Consider the following 19377-nt stretch of genomic DNA (forward strand, 5'->3'; position numbering starts at 1 on the left):
GGATACAATGCGCAAAAACAGTAATCGCACAGTAAATTTTTTAAAAGCTCAGCTCTTTAGCGCCAGTTCGTTGGTTGAGCCAAGTCACTGCCGTCTGTGTAGCCTAGCCAAAAAATTAATACATAAAAGTAAACACTTCCCCACTCGATTCGAACCCGCGGCACCGCAAACAGTTCAACTTTGCAGGTCACTGCACGAGGCCACTAGTCTATTGGCGCAAACGAAAACGCCTCGTGTTAAACTGATGGTGATGTCCTTAGGCTTAATGGCACATACCCACCACGGGGGACTGGCCATTGGTTTGCAACACATTTATTTCGTCTGAAGGCAAAATGCAGATGATCCGTGCTAGGTGGCTATCAGTCCACGGCTGATAGTTTAAAATCGTAGCACCTATATAAAAAATGAATGAAGAGACATTGAATCAAAAGCATTGAACTGCTTCGTTGGCAAATAAAATATGTGTTGCTCATGCAGTGCCTGTTTTCTTGGTATTTGGTGCGAGCACAGCCTTGCAACCTCCAAACATCCGTGTAGTAAAGCAACGAGAGCATGCAGCGTCATTGCTTACAAAGCCCCCGCCGCTGTGATCGTTATTGTGTCATCGGTGAACGTGCCAACAGCAGTGGAGGGGGTACAGCTTTGCGTTCGGTATACCATTAAGGAGAGAGGTTGGAGTTTAGTGGTACATCTAATGCGTAAAAACCACATAACCAACAGTCTTTCTTAGTTATTGATAGTCCTTACAACGGCAATGGAAAAGCAGTCGAAACTTGCAGAGAAACATGAGCGGGAGATGAGAACAGGATGTTTTCTGCATGGCGCAGGGAGGCCGCTACTATCTCAGGGCATGCCTTATTAGAGATCAATGTTTGCGGTCTCTGCTCTGCAGTGGAGTCGATCCGATTGATAGTAATGGTGAGAATACTAATTTCTGGAGGAGAATCAGTTGCGAGCAGGTGTGAGGCCGGAAGCTTTTATCGCTACATAGGGTGTTTTACCTAAAGATTTGTACAATTTTTAAAAATAGGCTTTCTGAGTTAGAAAAGCCCCTCTTCCGGCACAGCGTTGACAGCGGTGTAGTACACCAGAATACAGCCAAGAAGTGCTAACTGGCAGGATGGTTGAATAATATTGAATATTTAACTTTTTAACTAGAACATTCAAACTTCGTAATTATTAAAAGGCGTGTAGCCCACCGTAAAAGACATCCATATCAGTTTTTAGAATTTCGGAAGCATGGTTACCCTCGGTGCTGTGGCCCAACAAATTTTCGCTATTTCTACGAGTTACGGGCACTGGAGAGGTTGCTATGCCTGCAAGCTTCTCGAAAGCGCATCTATTTGGGCGCGATGCGGCCAAAATTTGTTGCGCTACAGCTCCGAGGGTAGCCGCGTTCTCGATATTCTAAAAACTGGTATGGATATCACTTACGGTGGGCTACACGCCTCTCAATAATTAAAAAGCCTAACAGTAATAATTAAAAAGTTAACTATTCAATACTAGCTAACCAGCCTGCTAGTGGCCACGTTTTAGCTTTATTGTGATTATGATAGCTTCATTATGATATGCTACACGACTGGCAATGCCATGCCTCAAAAGGCCTATTTCTAAAGATTGTGTAAAGGTTTATAGTCGGACACACTACTCAAGAATGAAGCTGCAAATGCACCTCAAAAAGTGCCCTCCAGCCAGTGGCGTGGACGGATTGTAACAACGTCTTGGTCAATCTCCCTGCTGCCATGATAGCGTGACACCGCAGTGAGCTGGCAGGTGCTGTAGGAGTAAACATATTCACACTATCAATCAGGTGATAGATAAATGTGCAGAATATAACCAACCCCTAAAGAGGCTGTTTTGCCTAAGAGTTTAAGTTTTTAAAAATAGGCTTCTTGAGTTAGAAGAACGCCTTCTTCGGCATTACATCGTCAGTGGTGTATTACTTCGTAATACAGCTAACACGTGCTAACTAGCAGGCTGGTTAACTAATATTGAAGAATTAATTTTCTAACTCTTACTGTCAGGTTTACTTAATTACTGAGAGGAGGGTAGCCCACCGTAAGTAATATTCATACCTGAGTTTCTAGAATTTCAAAAAGCACGGTTCCTTTTCGGCACTGTGACGCGAACAAATTTTGGCTACATCGCGCAACTCATGAGTTACGTGAACAGATAGGTTGCTTCCTATCTAGTTCACGTAACTCATCGAAATAGCCAAAATTTGTTCGGTCACAGTGCCGAAGGCAACCGTGTTTTCGAAATTCTAGAAACTGGTATGAATATTACTTACGGTGGGCTACCCTCCTCTTAATATTTAAGTAACCTGACAGTAAGAGTTAAAAAGTTAACTTTTCAGTAATAGTTAACCATCCTTATAGTTAGCACGTCTTAGCTGTATTCTTATGTACTATATCACTGACAATGATATGCCGAAAAAGAACTATTTTAACTCATACAGCCTATTTTTAAAAATTGTGTAAAGGCTTAGGTTAAACGCCCTGTATAAAGCCTTCATAGGTTACATAGATTACGAGAAAGCGTTTGACTCAGTGGAAACCTCAACAGTCATGCAGGCATTGCGTAATCAGGGTGTAGAAGAGTCTTATATGAAAATACTGGAAGATGTCTATGACGGCTGCACAGCTACCGCAGTCCTCAACAAAGTGAGCAATAAAATTCCAATAAGGAAGGGTGTCAGGCAGGGAGACACGATCTCGCCAATACTATTTACGCCTGTTCTGGAGGTATTCAGAAGACAGGAGAGGAACAGTTGGGGACGAGATTTAATGGATAATGCCTTAGTAATCTGCGATTCGCTGATGACATTGCCTTGCTAAGTCACTCTGTAGATGAACTCGAAAACATGATCAATGAGTTAGACAGGCAGAGCAGAACGGTGGGTTTTAAATTTAGTATGCGGCGGAGGCCATTTGACAGGTTCTCTGAGAGCATGACTGGTATCGCTCAAAAGAAAAGTATATAACAGCTATATCTTACCAGTACTCGCTGAAGGGGCAGAAACATGAAGGATAACGAAAAGGGCTCAACACAATTTAAGGACAATGCAGCAAGCTATGAAAAGGAAAATGATAGGAGTAACGTTAAGAGACAGGAAGAGGGCAGAGTAGATCAGGGAGCAGACTCGGGTTAGGAAGATATGGACTTGGGCAGGGAATGTAATGCGCAGGCAAGATAACCGCTGGTCCTTAAGGGCAAAGGACTGAATTCCAAGAGAAGGTAAGCGTAGCAGGGGGCGGCAGAAAGCTAGATCGGCGGATGAGAGTAAGAAGATTGCGAGGATAGCGTAACGAAGTGTATCCAGTCGGCGGTGGCACGTTGTGCACGAAACTAACTGCTCCCCATGCTACTTTGGGCTTCATAGGGTTGATGCAACTGCACCAGCGAGCTGCGCAAGAAGACACGTGCGGGAGAGCGTATCTCCAACGCCCACGAGAGCTGCCAGCCACAGCTGCCGTTGTGACGTCACATGCTGCATCCCCTCATCGGATCTGCCATCCAATCGGCGGTGGCACGTTGTAACTAACTGCTTCCCATGATACTGTGTGCTTCATAGGTGAGTGCACCTGCATCGAGGTGTTTACCTATACGTGACCAAACTTACCATTGTTTGCCACTGCCGACTGAGTGTCTTGAGATTTTTGCTGACGATGTCTTCTGCCACTGCTGATTTCATGAAAGCCATTGAAGATTTCGAACACGAAATGCGTGTTCAAATACGCTCAATGAACCAGAGCATAACATTTTGTTCTGACGCTGCTGATGACTTCAAAAATGCTCTATCAGAACTGAAAACTCTGACTGCTGAGGTCAAGAGGACAAAGGAGGAATGTGCTGTCTTAAGGCAGGAAAACAAAAGCCTAACAGAGAGCCTAACCAAAGATGAAGGGAGAATTGCTGAACTAGAGCAATACAGCCGTTTGAACAATGTGGAGATAAAGGGCTTGCTGGTTTAGGTTTGGTTTATATGGTTTAACGTGCCAAAGCAACTCAGGCTATGAGGGATGCCGTAGTGGAGGGCTCCGGAAATTTCGACCACCTGGGGTTCTTTAACGCGCACTGACATCGCACAGTACACGGGCCTCCAGAATTTCGCCTCCATCGAAATTCGACCGCCGCGACCGGGATCGAACCCGCGTCTTTCGGGTCAGCAGCCGAGCGCCGTAACCACTGAGCCACCGTGGCGGCTTCATAAAGGGATTGCCACTCACCGCTAAAGACAGAGCTGCCGAGATAGCCTTGCAAATCGCACAAAGCACCAGCGTTCCTCATGACTTAATTGCAGATATTGAGATGGCGCATAGCGTTAAAACCAAAAACAGCAATGACATTATTCTAGTCATCAGATTCACGATCCGTACGAAGAGAAACCATTTTATTGAGGCAGCAAAAAATGCAACCCGATCAACTACTGACATTGGTTTCACTGGTCCTGCTCAACGGATTTAGGTCAATGAACATTTGAAACCTGACAACAACCGCCTTCTTGGTACCGCAATTGCAAGGAAAAAGAAAACGTGTTGGAAGTACGTGTGGACAAAAAACGGCAGCATACTCGTGCGTAAAACGGAGACTTCTGATATCATTCTAATAAGCAGTCAAGCCAATTTGCTAAAAATGACGTAATGCGACATCATTACTCATCACACAGGGGTTGCTCTTGCTTTCTTGCCTCTGGAAAATGGATTGAGCACTACACCTCTTTACACACCCTCACAGTTCAATAAATATGTTGGCCTAGATGAAAATGAGCAGTTCATGTTAATTCATTTCAACATGCAATCTGCTGTGAACAAAGCTGATCAACTGACTCATTTTTTGGTAGGCTTAACGATATCGTTTTACGTCATCTGTTTAACCGAAACGTGGTATCGTCACGACGCTGATGTTCTGCGAATACCGGGGTATAACTATTTTTATGTTAACCGCACTACAAAACGTGGGGGCGGCGTTGCGCTACTGGTGAAAAACAAGTATGCCTGTGAACTCTCATCTGATCACTGCTTCTGCGATGGTGATATTGAAATGCTCACTGTGAAGTCCGCCTGCCAAACTTTTTTTCTGTTCTTTATCGGCCCCCCAAGGGCAACTTAGCAGCATTTTTTTGACCACTTTGAGCGCAAATTATTCTTTTTTTAACACAGAAGCCTTTTTTTTTCCAGTATAGTCGGAGATTGCAACATAGATATGAGCACAGTAAGTTCAGCGCAGCAACAACTTTGAACACTTCTAGGGGTGACTGGTTTTCACAACGCTATCAGTATAGTCCAACACGCATCACTGATTCGTGTTCTTCCACACTAGGCCTTATCGTAATAAATAATCATAATGCACTCTTTTCGCGCCGTATCGCAGTAGATATCAGTGATCATTTGCCTGTTTTCTTGCGTCTAGACAAACAAATCCGTACGAAGGCAAATGCACAAGCTCGGCGGCAACTTATTTCCCAAGAAAAGCTTGATCAATTTAGGATCCGCATTGCTTTAGTGAACTGGGTCCTGTATACAGAGAAAACACAGCTGAGGGCGCTTATCACAAATTCTTTGAAATTTTTTTCTTATTGTACAATGTCTCCTTCCTTGTGGTTGACATAACGCCTTACAAGAATGCTCGCAAACACTGGATGAGCCATCACCTTACAAAACTTGTGAAAAAGGAACACAAGATGTTTGCACAATTCATTAAAACTAAGGACGCGGATGTACTAGCCCGGTATAAATCATTTCACAATCCCTTAAATAAAGAAATTAGGATAGCTAAAGTCGCTTACTATAACAACTTATTTGATAACCAGCTTCCTAGCAACCCCGAAGAAAAATGGAGGCGCTTATACTTACTCTTAAATAGAAACAGACACGGCAGGAAGATAAGTTTAATAATCGATGGTAAAGAAACTTCAGGTTCACACCTCGCAAACACATATAATACATTCTTCTCCGAAGTAGGTTCTAGCAAATTTAATGCTGTCATCTCCATTTTTTTTTAAGGCGGCAAGTCAAAAGCATCCCTCTTCCTTGGAGCAACGGACGAAGCAGAAGTTTTGTTGGCAATATGCAGAAAATTAAAGGTTACCTGTAGTCTTGATGCACACAATATACAGAGCCGACCAGTTAAATATATTCTTGAATTCTTGACTCAATTATGCCATACCTAACCTATATATATATATATATATATATATATATATATATATATATATATATATATATATATATATATATATATATATATATATATATTATAACACTTATGACAGCTCAATTCCCTACCGACATGCAGATAGCCAGGGTAGCCGTGATATGTAAAAAAGGCGATGCAAACAAGTTGGGAAACTATAAACCAGTGTATATACTTCCGTATTCTTCTAAGGGTTTAGAACAGCTAATTCGCATCCGTATTCAACATTTTCTGTGTAAGTATTTCGTAATAACTGACTGTCAGTATGGTTTTGCAGAAAATAGGTCTACGGAGCATGCAGTACTGGTTCAAAAAGAATACATATTCAAAAAAAATATTGAGTCGCAGCTTTTAACTCTCGGTATCATTATTGACTTCAGCAAAGCCTTCGGTTGCATAAATAACGATGTTCTTTATGCAAACCTAGAGCACTACGGCATACGCGGGCATGCTCTCAGCCTAATTAAATCTTATCGAAGTTCATGGTCTCAATATGTGGTGATTAATCATTCCTTTTCACAGATTATAAGAATTTCTAATATATATATATATATATATATATATATATATATATATATATATATATATATATATATATATATATATATATATATATATATATATATATATATATATATATACTTTACTTTTTCAAGAGTGAAAAAGATCGGTCCTCCGATCGAAACGTCGAGTAAAATAAAAATGTTTCCTTAAATGAAGCGTATACTTCGATGTATATTATTTTAAGCCGTCAAGTATATATATATATATATATATATATATATATATATATATATATATATATATATATATATATATATATATATATATATATATATATATATATATATATATATATAATTTTTTTAAGCGATAGATTAATCTAAGTATTATTAACCCAGTGCTTAGCACTACACATTAAAAAAATAATAAACATTCCCCTATGCCCCTTGGTTTCGGTGACTGTTGGCTCCCTTCATAAGTTTGTCAAAAACGAGTCCCTCATCTGCTTTACCTTGTCTGCTGTTAGCTTAACGAGGGTCTCGGTTCTGGCAGTCTTGATGCCATAGGTAGCATAAGAGGGCTTTCGCAGTTTCCGCCCTCGTCGTTAGATGACGTTCCACGTCACACTCGCGGTAACACAGGACGTGCTACGGCCGCCGCTATGGACGAGGGTGGCGCTGGTGAACACTCGCAAGGTTCGCTTACACCTATTAAACATAAATACCCACGAGAGCAGCAGATTGGACAGCCGTCGCCGTAGCTCAGTTGGTAAGAGCACCGGACGCGGTATTCGGAGGTCGTGGGTTCGGATCCCACCGGCGGCATGGTTGTTTTGACGGGCCACACGGTGTGGCCCGTCAAGCGGTGTATCATTCACTGCTTTTTTCTCACCATCCCCAGTTTGCATGTACAAACTGAAATAAAGATTATTTATTGATTGATTGAAGTCCGTGCCAGGACGAGGGCTCGGCCACATCGAAGAAGGGGGCGAGCAGGCGTCGATGAGATGCATTTATTAACTTGATTTATTAAAGGTGTTATTTAAAGTGAACAATCTTAGACAAAATTGTTAAGGCCACATAGCAATACAGTCATACCCAGGGGCGCCCAACATCTTCGGAGCAGAGGTACCGGGAGCAGCCGGAAGGTGGCCGTTCCTGTCTCGAGAGCCTTGCCAAATCCCTCTGTTGTGACTCGGGTAGCGTGGTCGGGCCGGAGAGGGGACGATGACGATCGGAGACTGGGTTAGGAGGAAGACAAGGAAAACTTTATACAAGGATTTACATTATGTACACGTACAGAGCAACTGATGACGTATCTCAGTAAAAGAGTCCCGATGAGAGAGAGAGCTACTCGGTGCCTAGTTTTATAGGGTTTTCCTTTCCTGAAATCCCCAGATGGAGGCCGAGCCTGCCGAGGAAGGCGTGTGTCCTATAAAGTTCCCTCTGGCACTCATCACGCACTCTCTCCTTAGGGAACCCGTCACGTGTTGAGCTTGAGAGGAGGATGCCATCCACGTCGCGCAGTGGCGTTCCCACGGTTTGCAGGTGGTCGCACGTGTTCCTCAACACCCCAGGCAACGCGCAAGGTCACGCGGGGTCAGCTTCCCCTTTGAAGACGAATGCCGCTGTAAAAAATGATGGCTGGACCCCGCTGACCCCGGGGTCTTCCCAGGAAGGTCAGTCGCGGCTGGCCTTAATTTGGCAGCTACCTTCGTCATGTATACATAAGGGCACACTGGCAGAGCTGTGCTGGCTGATTTCAGGGGTGGATTACTGTCGCCGCTGCCGTGGCTACGCCGCAACTCGACCCCGTGTCACCTTTACTGACTCGTCGGCAGCCGCGCCGGTTATCCTACATGACGAAGGCGAGACGTAACACCGCCCCTTAAATACACTTTTCCAGCATTCTGGCAAACTCTTCTTTCGATCATTCAAAGAAGCCGTTACCGGAACCAATCAGAACCCATCCTTTCAAGAGATGTCGACAGCAAACACGTACACAATCCCAAGACAACATACACAAACACAACCAGCGTGCGCAGCCGTGCACGAGCAGAGACGAAGTGCGCGAACCATGCGATGACGGCCACCGGATAACCAAGCGCCTGCAGCGGGAAGCGGCGCCAGAATCCGGCCGGGGATCCACGGCAAGACACCGACTCCGTCACCTGATCCGACGCGGGAAGCGGACGGGGGGGGGGCACAAACAAACGAAGACAAAAACACCAAGAACGCACTCCGCTCGTCGGTTGCTGGCTCCAGCAATTGGCGCGCAAAAACTCTAAAATGAGCTACGCGACAATAAGAGGGCCGAAGCTGGCACCGGGCAGGGTAATTGGAGAAATACGGGAGAGGCCTGTGCTCTGCAATGGGCGCTGTCAGGCTGCCGCTGCCGCTCATGATGATGATGATCATGACAATCGGTCGACGTCATTGCTTGGAGAGTCACCAGTCGGCCCAGACGTCAATAAGATTAAGCCTATCGTCTTTCTGGTGCAGTTATTTTGAAAACTGCGCGGTAGTTGCGCTATGTAGCTGCTGCAACCAAACTCCATTCCGGCGACCGCAGTGCTGAGATTTGAAGGAGGATTAATGTTCTAACTCGTTCGCGAGCGGGCTTAGTTATTGTGGCTATAAAATACGGAAACCTGCCTCAAAAATAAGGAATATGTCATTTTTTTTTGTTGCTATGCTTCGAACCGGCTGCGTTTCTTTCTCCTTGCGAGAGTAAGGGCGAGCGAAACGAACATTACGGCCGAGACAGCCCAATACAGAGTGCAGGGTGCCGGCGCATATTGCGTCTCAATGGCGATAGGTTCCATCTTTGACAGCATAGTGGAGTGGAGCCAAGCACCCACCGAGAGGCGAGGCCTTCGATATATAAGCTGAAGGCACAACCCGTGGTTTGTAAGTAGTATCGAGGCTTGACACACCGAAAGCAGAGAAAGGAGCCTCAGAAGAGTCGACCGCGGTGCTGGCGACGCAAAAGTGCTGCACCCATCGCCGAGCCCCACTGAACTGCGCACACTCGGTGCCGCTTTGAACGAGGCTCGGACGGCTTAAGATGAAAGCCTCCGCTGAAAGTCTGTATAAACACCTTGAGGAGCGTAAAAAACGAGGAGAGGAGAAAAAAACCAAAGCGTGCCATCTCCGAGAAGTGGTTGCGAAAGAAAGCCTCCTCTTTCGAGACGTGTTGAAGATGCGGAGTGATGGAGATGACGATGGGGCTGGGGAGGAGGAGCCCACAGCGGCTAAGCCTTGAAAGATCCGTGGCCCGCTCAGGGTTCGCCTCTAGGGGGCGCTGAGAAGCCGCAAGTGCGCAAGCTCCACCGCACGCTGCAGCTCTCTCTACGCACGAGCCGCGGATTATGGGACCCCCACAGAAAAGTGTACGCAGAGCCGAAGAAAGTGGGATTTCTGGAGCTTCTTTTTCTTTCTTTATTTTCCTTCGTCGCGCCAATTTTTCAAGCTTTCCATTGAAAGCCTGTTGCGTATTTGAAGAAAAAGTCCTTACGTTGGACGTTTACAAAAAAAAGTAGGCGGCAGCTACCATCGCATTGTACTCAATGACCACCAGCGTGGAATTGCGCTGAATTGTCTGCAATATATTTTTTCATTTTTTGTCTATCCTCTTTGAAATTCGGCCGCTCTGTATATATAGGTACGGCTAGCTGGATTCTTGGACACACTGCTTTTTTGTCTGGGTCGCAGCTAACAAACGAATGATTGCAATAGTGGGAATTGCGAAGCTCGACCGCAAGGTCTAAAGCAAATTTCATCAAGAAAAGCTTAACAAGAGATGCGAAGGTTACCTAATGACAAGCTGCAGGTCTAAATATTCCTTACTTACAGTTTGCAAGACGTAAAAAAGGTCCATCATGCCGGAATTTGTTGACAGGCGAGAATTGAAACGGAAGGGTGTAATTGTGTAAAATATACAATCCGCGACGTTTGCTTCCAAACCGTCTAGTGGTGCTCTCTTCTGGACATAAAAATACTCCGTCGTAAAATGTGGCTTTGGAACTCAGGTAAAACTTCAACAGTTCTAAAAAATGCTCGGTACTAATGCCAGCCGTATTGTGAAAAGTTATTTTCCATGTTCTTCAACGCTTTACCTGACAGCATTATACAATCTCTGGTGCGGTGTCGGATGAAAACGGTCTTCCGCATCAACAGAAAATGCTGTCGAAGCGGAAGGCATTCCCTGTTACAGAGCCAGGTGCTTAGAGCTACGGACGAGGTATGGACCATGTCCAAAAAAACTGGTCGAGGCGGCGAGTCCTAAGCAGCGGAGGGGTGAGGACGACCGTTCCTCTCACCTTCGAACAACTCGGAACTCAAGCGGTGCCCAAAGAGCGGCACTACTCGATCCAGATGCAAACCCAGTGTGCTGCATATTTTTGGTAAAGGAGTTATACCGGTGACAGCGTGGTGGAAAAGCAGCCAGTCACTTTAGTGAGGTACGCGTTTCGGCAGGCTCTGCTGCACATCCCGCTAGGCGGGCCAGTGCGGAAGTGCAAGCAAGCTATTCACCAGCGGTTCGACGCCGCACTACAGACAAGCCTACATATAGATTGTCTGTCGGCTACCGATCTGCCGTCATCTCGCCACAGTAGCAGCCTTGGCACATAAAATACACGTGCATATGAGCGAAGAAGTTAGGGATGATCCGGGGTGTCGTTCGCTGCAGGCTAGACGATGCAAGTAGACAGAAAAATGACCCGCGATTTAAATTCTCCGGATTAAGAGGTAGCTCTGCTGAGCCAACTTTCTTCAGACTGGCCCAGAAATTCAGCGATTGACGGAACCCGCATCTTACGCAGGTTCGTAGCAGAATGTGGCATCCGTCCCGATAGGCAAGTTCTGGCGCTATAGTGTTGCGCTGGCTCCTCGACATTTGTAGATCACCTTTGCGCGCATTTCTTTAACGGCGCGTAAAAAGCTTATGCGCGCGCAGTATTGACCGCCCACACGTGCGACGCCGCGCTGGAAAGCTGTAAAGCGGCGGAGGAGTTCCGCTCCCGGATGTGCGCTTCAGGTGGAAGCCACATGTCGGATACGCAGGGCCGCTCACGGGCTCGTTGGCTTATCCCCGCAACACCCCTCATAGACTCGTCGTTTCCGCGTCCGGAGTTTCTCAAACATTTAACCGCAGCCGCCGGTATACGACGTTTCCCCTTGAACCACAGATATAAGCTCGTAAACTGGGGGAAGTCTGTGCCTCGCCAATGATCACCTAGGAAGCGCAGCGGTGTGATCGTGAGAGAACACCCAGTTAATGTTCAGTGTGTGTGGCTTCATCGGCGGCACACAACTTCGAAGAAAGGGAAATTTAACTCAGTTCATACTAGGCCAGCGCTTTTTTCCCCGAACATTTATTCACTCTGCAATGCGATCGTCGTACTTTATTTTTTCTTTTTGTGATCAGAAGTAGATTTAAGCTGTATTTCACTCATGTCGTTCCCAGCACGCAAGCGCGCACACTCAAAGAGGTCTTCTGGCGTTAATGTTTGTAAACACGAAGGCTGTACGAAGTCGTTGACCGGGTGGCATTTACGAACTTGGAGTGGGCTTGAACTGAAGGCAGCGGCACATGCGTTGGTTCTCCCTAACGTTGATTTTTTCGTTTTATTTGTAAACGGGCCGAGGCCATAGGTCGGGTGCTTTCCCAGCTTGTCCCTCGACGTGCAGCTACGAACTATACGGCTGCTTATTTTTCTTACCGGCTTCGCAGAACCGTCTCTCTCGCCGCGCAAAATCGCGAAGACAGGCTTGGATGAATGAACGCATAAACAATCATCCGAGAAAAAAAAAAAAGAAGAAGCTGGGAGGCAGCATTTTCTTTACAGCACTGATAGCGATATATGCTTCATGTTGATCACGTTAGTTTGTCGGTGTTGCCTTGGGCTGGAGGGCAACACCGCCTGGGCGGAAGTTGGTTTTAACACCAGAATGGCTGATGCTCGCCCTAAGTCGTTGTCGGATACATCTAAACGCGAATTAGTTCCCAAGAAAACTCTTCATGATATACATTTAGGGCACAGTGGAGAATAAAACAGCGCTCTACAGCGCATTTTCATATGGACCTCGTGGAGCTTTGCGAAACTTAGACACACAACACATCCTTTCTTCTTGTTATTCAGGCTTCGCTCGGTGAGATTAATCAGCGAGATGCATCCTATGGGAAACAAAAACAGTCACTTCGAACTTTGGAAGGACAAATAACGCAGCAGGTGTAAGGAAACCTGCGCAACTGTTAGTGCTGGTAAGCTTCAGTAACATTATAAGGTAATCAAGTTCCTAAAGCAAAACGGAGTTCCAAATTTGATACTTCACTTCAGCTTGTTCATAGCGGCGGAATACAGCTTATGCGTTCAAGTACTCTTAAAGCAAAACGATGATTTTTAATAAAACGCCTGCTAATTATCGCGAGACTTGCGGTTATGAGAAGTAAAATTTAGAGTAAATTTCACTGAAGGAAGCGGGACAGTGCAAAGCGATGCATTTGCCAAGAATCAAAAACGGAAAACAAGTTAAGTTACAATTCGCAGCGATAGACGCATGGATCGAAGTCGTACGTAGACGGAGCCTGCCCATTAGGAAGATATTTTTAGACACACACTGCCGAAGGCCCTAATGGGGTAGGCACAGATGACCCTGACAAAGCCACTTCAGCTGTCGATGTGGATACTGCCAGCAGACGTCACTTCGCTGTCAGCTGCCCCTGGAAATTGATGAGTGCTTGGCATACAGATGGAGTAAGCCACTTTTACAAGCTGCTCAGTGGGGCTTTATTTATGTTCCCTCGCCTAATGCGGCGCTAGCACGCTGCCAACCAGTACAGTGCCAGTTACATGACAACGCGTCGTGTGAGCATTTCCGTCCGCGCATCCTATAACCATGCTGTAAGCAGCCGCTCATGCGCTTACAAAAGAGTTACTGCCCTTCCAAAGCCAGCGCATAAATGGAAATGTGTAGGGAACCAAGAAAGGAAATGAATAGCACGAATGAAAGATTAAATAAGTGCAACAACATGCTGTTGCGCTCCCGAAGACAAACCAATGCTCGCGAGTGGTGTGACTTTTGGGGGCGAGTCCCGTGCCTCGTTACAACGGTTGTGTGTAACCACGACGCGATAATTAGGTGCCCGCAGCCTGGAGCGTACGACGCTGCCTGCGGCTGCAGGTTCAGAGACCGCTACACAAACACAACACTACGCTTCAGTGAACTCCAATCGTAGACATCACAACAACATGACCGCCTCATTTTGTCCACCACCTCCAAAGCTGCTTGCAGAGCACAACCACTCTCTTGTGTTCACTTTCTTTGCAACGCATGTGATCCGTTCGACGAGCAGACAGCCTCTTCAGGGCCATCTTCCCAGAAGAGTATAACCTGCAGTATTTTTTCGCTTGACGAGGCTCGCTGTTTATTTTATGGCAGGCGTGACCTTGAACAATGTGCTTGTTTTTTTATTTTCGGAGATCTGCCAAGAGATTCCGCCTGGTGACATACTCCTATAGGCGTACAGATACGGGGTATCGGCGCGATGCGCGAATAATGGCTGATTTTGCGATAGCCATAAAGGGCACGCTGCTGACCGCCATGATCTGCAGGCGCTCTGGACAAAGCGGAACTGCTCTTTCTGAACCAAAGCAGTGCGGCGGCGGCTGGCAGGCCTCGCGAGGCTATAAGTGATGCGCGCTTCACACCTCCCTCGCGATGGCAAGCGTAACGCTTTGGGAGGAATGACGTCTTCTCGCCCCTTTAAATAACGCGCGTACTTGAAACGCACGTAACTTTCAGCTGAAATTCGCTAAAAGTGTTTCGTGACCTTGGTACTGAGTCAGAGTCTCCGTGGCCACCCTCGATATGAAGAAAAGTTTGAACGTGGCAACGGTTCACATCGCTGTCAAAAAAGATCGCTGACGCTTTTCAGGATTATATTTCTGGCTGATAACGTAGTTTCAGGCGCTTTGGCGCACCGTGGCAGCTGATCACACAAGCAGTACAGAAGTACTTTATCGCTTCAATCTTTTTTTTTTGCATTAGAGCCATTGGAGTCGTTGTTTTCATATAACATTTCCGGAGTGCCGTACTGTGGAAGCACCTGTTATGATGTGTGGGCATCAGAGCTTCTGTCGCGACGGAGAGGCGTCAGCGGATTAAAAACACTCCTGTAAAAGAGGGAAAAATCGGCATCGCGTTCAAAAAAAGGAGAAAATAGTAATTGCCTTCGAAGCATGCGCTCATGTTATCGAAGTGTGTCGTTATACAACAGTTCCAGAAAGTAACAAATCGCTGCAGTTTTCCCCCGCTACAGCTCTGCAAGAAAGGAAAGACATCACATTTAGCAGCTGTTCTATGGGATGGCCTGTCAAGGTACACCCGCGACGATCTGGGATTTCCTGAAACTTTTTTTAATTGAAAAGATTGTTTATTTTTTCGGTGAAATACATGGGGCCTCGGACAAAAAGCTACGAGGGTTAGCTTAGAGAGGTGCCCGAGGCCCAGTAGCACTAAAAAGGTAACAAAATTTGCCTGTGCGCAATTAAAGAAAACACTTGTTCCACCACCTGTTTCGAACTTGAACATTAGTTGATCCAACGATTCTGGCAGTGAGTTTGTTCAAATGGTCACTACGAACGGATGACCTGCAGTCGCCTACAAACGACTCGAGTCTCCAACTTCAATGCACGAAATTTTTTCCCGTTCATTTCAGGCCGATCTACTTCAAGGCCTTTGTGGCAGCTGCTGGTCTATATGAAGCCGAAAGCGAGAATGAAACTGGTAAGCAAATATTTCTTACGAACTGCTACTCCTAGAGTGTATTGATGCTCTAAACACTGTGTGCCGACTGTCTTCCATTTTTGTTTCTTTTCATAATACCGCTGAGCAGTGCAGTATTGTGGGCACTACTGCAAGTTGTACGTTAGAATCACCAGCTGCAGAGCTTGCCAGGAAAATGACAACGCATACATCACTTAACGGCGTCCTCTTTAGTCGTGAAAAGGTACTGCTGTACGTGCCATTTTCTCGGAAAAGAAGAAAAACGTGCAGCGAACGGGGCGGTAATATTCCACTCTCCTCCTCTCGCAGTATGTGTGCTCTGTTCGCTGGGCTTGAAAACCAATCGTGAAATGTTTTTCGCCCTAGCAACTCGAATTTTAGGAGATAAAAAAGAACAGTAATGGAAAGGTGCTCGGCGCAAGCTGTCGCGAACTGACTGGTCCGCTATGGTCTTACCATCAAATCATCAATCATTCCTTTTCAATTCGCACCTGTTACTATCACAACAAACAGCTCCAGGACCCGATGGGATCCGCACCAAAATTCTGAAAACAACATAACGCGAATCACCGGCTTTGCTCACGTGGATATTTTAACAATCTCTAGACTCCTTTCGGACGACTGGAAACAAGCACACATCATCCATATACTTAAATCAGGTATTAACACTACAGACAGATGTCGCGTACTTGTACGAGCTGCAAACTACTAGAGCACATCTTGTTTTCGCATTTCATGAACCCTTTGAACCTAAATAGGTTACTTCCGGAGAATCAGCATGAATTCCAACGAAATCTATTGTGCCAGCCACAACTTTTTCAACTTGTGACTGACCTTCATCAATCCCTGCACATGTCGCTTTTCACAGACGCCGTTTTTATCGTCTTTTCAAAAGCTATTGATCCTTTTGCTCTTAAACGCTTACTACTAAAGACCAGTAATTTACAGCTACACGATAAAACAACATCATGGGTCGGGCAGCTTGTAACCAATCGTTACCATTCGGTCGAAATTGAGAACTGCATTTAGAAATCTACTCCCGTAATATCCAGCGTCCCGCAGGGATCAGTAGGGTCCTTGCTTTGTTTAGCTTATATAATGACAGAGCTTCTAATATCGTTTCATATATACGTCTTTTCGCAGACGACTGGGTAATTTACAGGCAAACAATTGGAGGACGCTTAAGCTTCGTCTTTAAGAGTTTGGACGCGACAGCGTGTGCAACGCCAAGGACTCCACGAAACGCCATCGCCCGTTTGGCGCGACGCCTTGCCCGTCGGGCAAAACGTTCGGAGTCGCTAGGAGGCCTCAAAACACTGACGCTGATAAACGGCTGCGGTTCCATCACACCTGTTAAGGAAAGAACGACATTACTATGACGCAGAAAGGTCGCTTACGTGCGCGCCATCTGCCGGGCCAGCGCTGTGCATTGCGAAGAGGGGTTTCAGTGGGTCCCATATGATGGCGCTACGACTGCACACCAAGATCGGAGGAGAGTTACCGGAAATGCATGGCACCCGCTTAATTCCGACACCTGTAATTTACATGCTCATAATTACTTATGTATGCCTCAGTACAGATCTCGAAGATGCGCGTCTAAGAAACCCGTGCATTCACTAGACGCGCCTTTATTCATAATCAAACGTCGAGCCGTCGTGGCGGTTACCGATACAATGGTACAGGAAACAAATCCTCTGTAAGCGCCTGAGTCAGCTGCCTTCAGGAGATGCTATACAAGCGCACAGTGAGGAAATTGAAGGTATAAACAACTTTCGTAAGGAATCTCGATAAAGGCCCCACCCGAGGGTGTCCAGCCGGTCCGAATAGGTAAGGTAAATGAGCACTGAGACGACTAATAAGCACAGCTACTAAAAAGGGTGGTTTGCCGATTTGAAAAAGAAAAAAAAAACGCGAAACAATCTGATGCACTATTATGGGAACAAGGCCTATTCCACCAGACTCTAGAGAAATAAATAGGTTATCGCGACGCATGGGTTCCCATTGGGAACGCCATACGAAGGTAGCAAATATTCTGTGCAGCAGCTACACTTTCTTCCTCGCACAGTGGAGAACCTGCAGCACACAGGCAAGCTTTTACGAATAAAAAAAATGTTGCAGACTTGAGCCAGAGCGAACACTGACAGGTACCTACCCATCCAAGCCAGGGTTTGTCGCCTCACGGAGATTATCTGTGAATCCAAGTATTCTCCACTGTTTCGAATTTCGTGAAGAGGAACCCCTAGGTACTGAGGGGTCCCGCATTCTCAGCGCATGCCACCAAAATTACTTGGCGTTGTACCCCAATGACCTAACTAAAACCCCTTGGATTTATCTAAGTTAAAGGTGCACTAAAGAGGAATCTGAACTCGTCTTTTTACCGCGGGAACTCTATCTACACGTTCCGAGCATTCTTCGAAACTTCGAATTATTGTCCTGTGCGGCCGATTTCCCTAAATTAAATCGAATTAAACGTCCCGGCTCCCACCCTTTTTTTTTTATTGAACTCAACGCGATAGGTAGGAGGAGTCAACCAACGCGTCAGCCAGTCCCGCGGCGGCTTGACCCTCTGCCATCGGCGGAGTGATTCGTAAATCAAAGCGTCCACGTGTATTTTTATTTCCGTGGGCATAATTTGCGGTGATATTGTCTGTGACTGAAACTGTTTATTCACAAAAACTAAAAAAAAAAACAAAATAAAAGCGAAGGCACCACTGGACTAGATGGCTGAAAGGCACTCCACGCGATGGTAGACTCCGCCTACCTACCGCGTTCAGTTAAAAAAAAAGGCGGGTGCCGGGACGGTTAATCCAATTTAATTAGGGCAATCGGCCGCACAGGACAATAATTCAAAATTTCTAAGAATGCCCGGAACGTGTAGATAGAGTTCCCGGGGTAAAAAGACGAGTTCAGATTCCTCTTTAGTGCACCTTTAAGAGCCGCTCCTGATCCTGATACCTCACAAAACTGTTTAGTAAAATGTAATGCATCAAGCACACTCTTTTTGTCAGAACAAAAGAGGGCGACATCATCTGCATAGGCTAAAATCTTAATTTCAGATTGCGCCAGGAAGAAGCCACGGATAGTTGCGCTGTTAATAAAACTGAGGCAAAGGCCATAAGGGATAATGGCAACCTTTTCTGGAGTTCCTTGACACCAATGCTTTAAAACGCGTTATTCGAATGTGGATTTCTTCTGCTACAAAAACATTCTTTTTTAAACTTCAAACATCCACGCTGCCTGTGAAGGCATGGCTTCATGATAAGGAGATGCTCGCGCTACGGACGGTGAATTGCCGCCTGCGCAATACACCAAAGACCATTGACCATTGTTTTATTCTCTGCATTGATGCTATATTCTTCTGGGATATATTACAACGAGCAATTAAGAAGGACATTGACATTACACCCTACAGTATTCGTGTTTTGCCTTTGGAGAAAATCTGTGTTGCGCCATGTGATCTACATATGTTGCTGGGACTATTTAGTCTCTGGAAAAGCCGCGTGATGAACCGCCACGCCGAATCACCACGGTCGTTGAAATCTTTGTTTCGTGTACCATAAGCTGTGGTGCGGGGAGTATATGCTTCCCTGCAAGAGCCGCCTAGCTGGTTCCCCTATCTGGACGCATGTGTGTGCCTCCCAGAGTTCGATGTTTTGGAAGGAGGGATCGTGCAGGGGTATGGTGGCCTGGTGTTTTGCGGCGTAAGCATGCTTATCTTTTCTTTTCGGCACTATTTCCATGCAATAAAGAAAAAGTGGTGGTGATTTAGCTCTGTTTAAACCTGGAGTGACGCGATAGCTACAGCTGGCCGAGTGGAACTTGCTGAGATGAACAGCAAAGTATGTCTTTCGCCGTTCCGTATTGCTGGGCATTCCTTCTTCATCTG

The 19377-nt window shown here is 45.9% G+C and overlaps 1 protein-coding gene, 1 long non-coding RNA gene and 1 other non-coding gene across 10 annotated transcripts in view; 2 read left to right on the forward strand and 1 right to left on the reverse strand.

Moving 5' to 3' along the window:
• LOC144098278 (cadherin-like and PC-esterase domain-containing protein 1) overlaps nucleotides 1-19377 on the forward strand; it is a 74715-nt gene that overhangs the window by 1214 nt on the left and 54124 nt on the right. For all 4 annotated transcript variants that reach the window (XM_077630786.1, XM_077630788.1, XM_077630789.1 and 1 more), the window contains exons 2-3: nucleotides 3383-3574; nucleotides 15424-15491. In XM_077630786.1, the coding sequence (XP_077486912.1) occupies nucleotides 15465-15491 (27 nt within the window). In that variant the 5' untranslated portion in view covers nucleotides 3383-3574; nucleotides 15424-15464. The remainder of the gene's footprint in view (nucleotides 1-3382; nucleotides 3575-15423; nucleotides 15492-19377) is intronic.
• On the forward strand, nucleotides 7450-7523 carry TRNAP-CGG (transfer RNA proline (anticodon CGG)). The gene has a single exon. It is a non-coding gene; the product is annotated as a tRNA-Pro (tRNA).
• Nucleotides 7720-19377, reverse strand: part of LOC144098283 (uncharacterized) — an 854931-nt gene continuing 843273 nt past the window's right edge. For all 5 annotated transcript variants that reach the window (XR_013307161.1, XR_013307162.1, XR_013307160.1 and 2 more), the window contains exon 4: nucleotides 7720-7939. This is a non-coding gene — a long non-coding RNA (uncharacterized LOC144098283). The remainder of the gene's footprint in view (nucleotides 7940-19377) is intronic.

Source organism: Amblyomma americanum, chromosome 7 (genome assembly GCF_052857255.1).
Source record: "Amblyomma americanum isolate KBUSLIRL-KWMA chromosome 7, ASM5285725v1, whole genome shotgun sequence".
Taxonomy (NCBI): domain Eukaryota; kingdom Metazoa; phylum Arthropoda; class Arachnida; order Ixodida; family Ixodidae; genus Amblyomma; species Amblyomma americanum.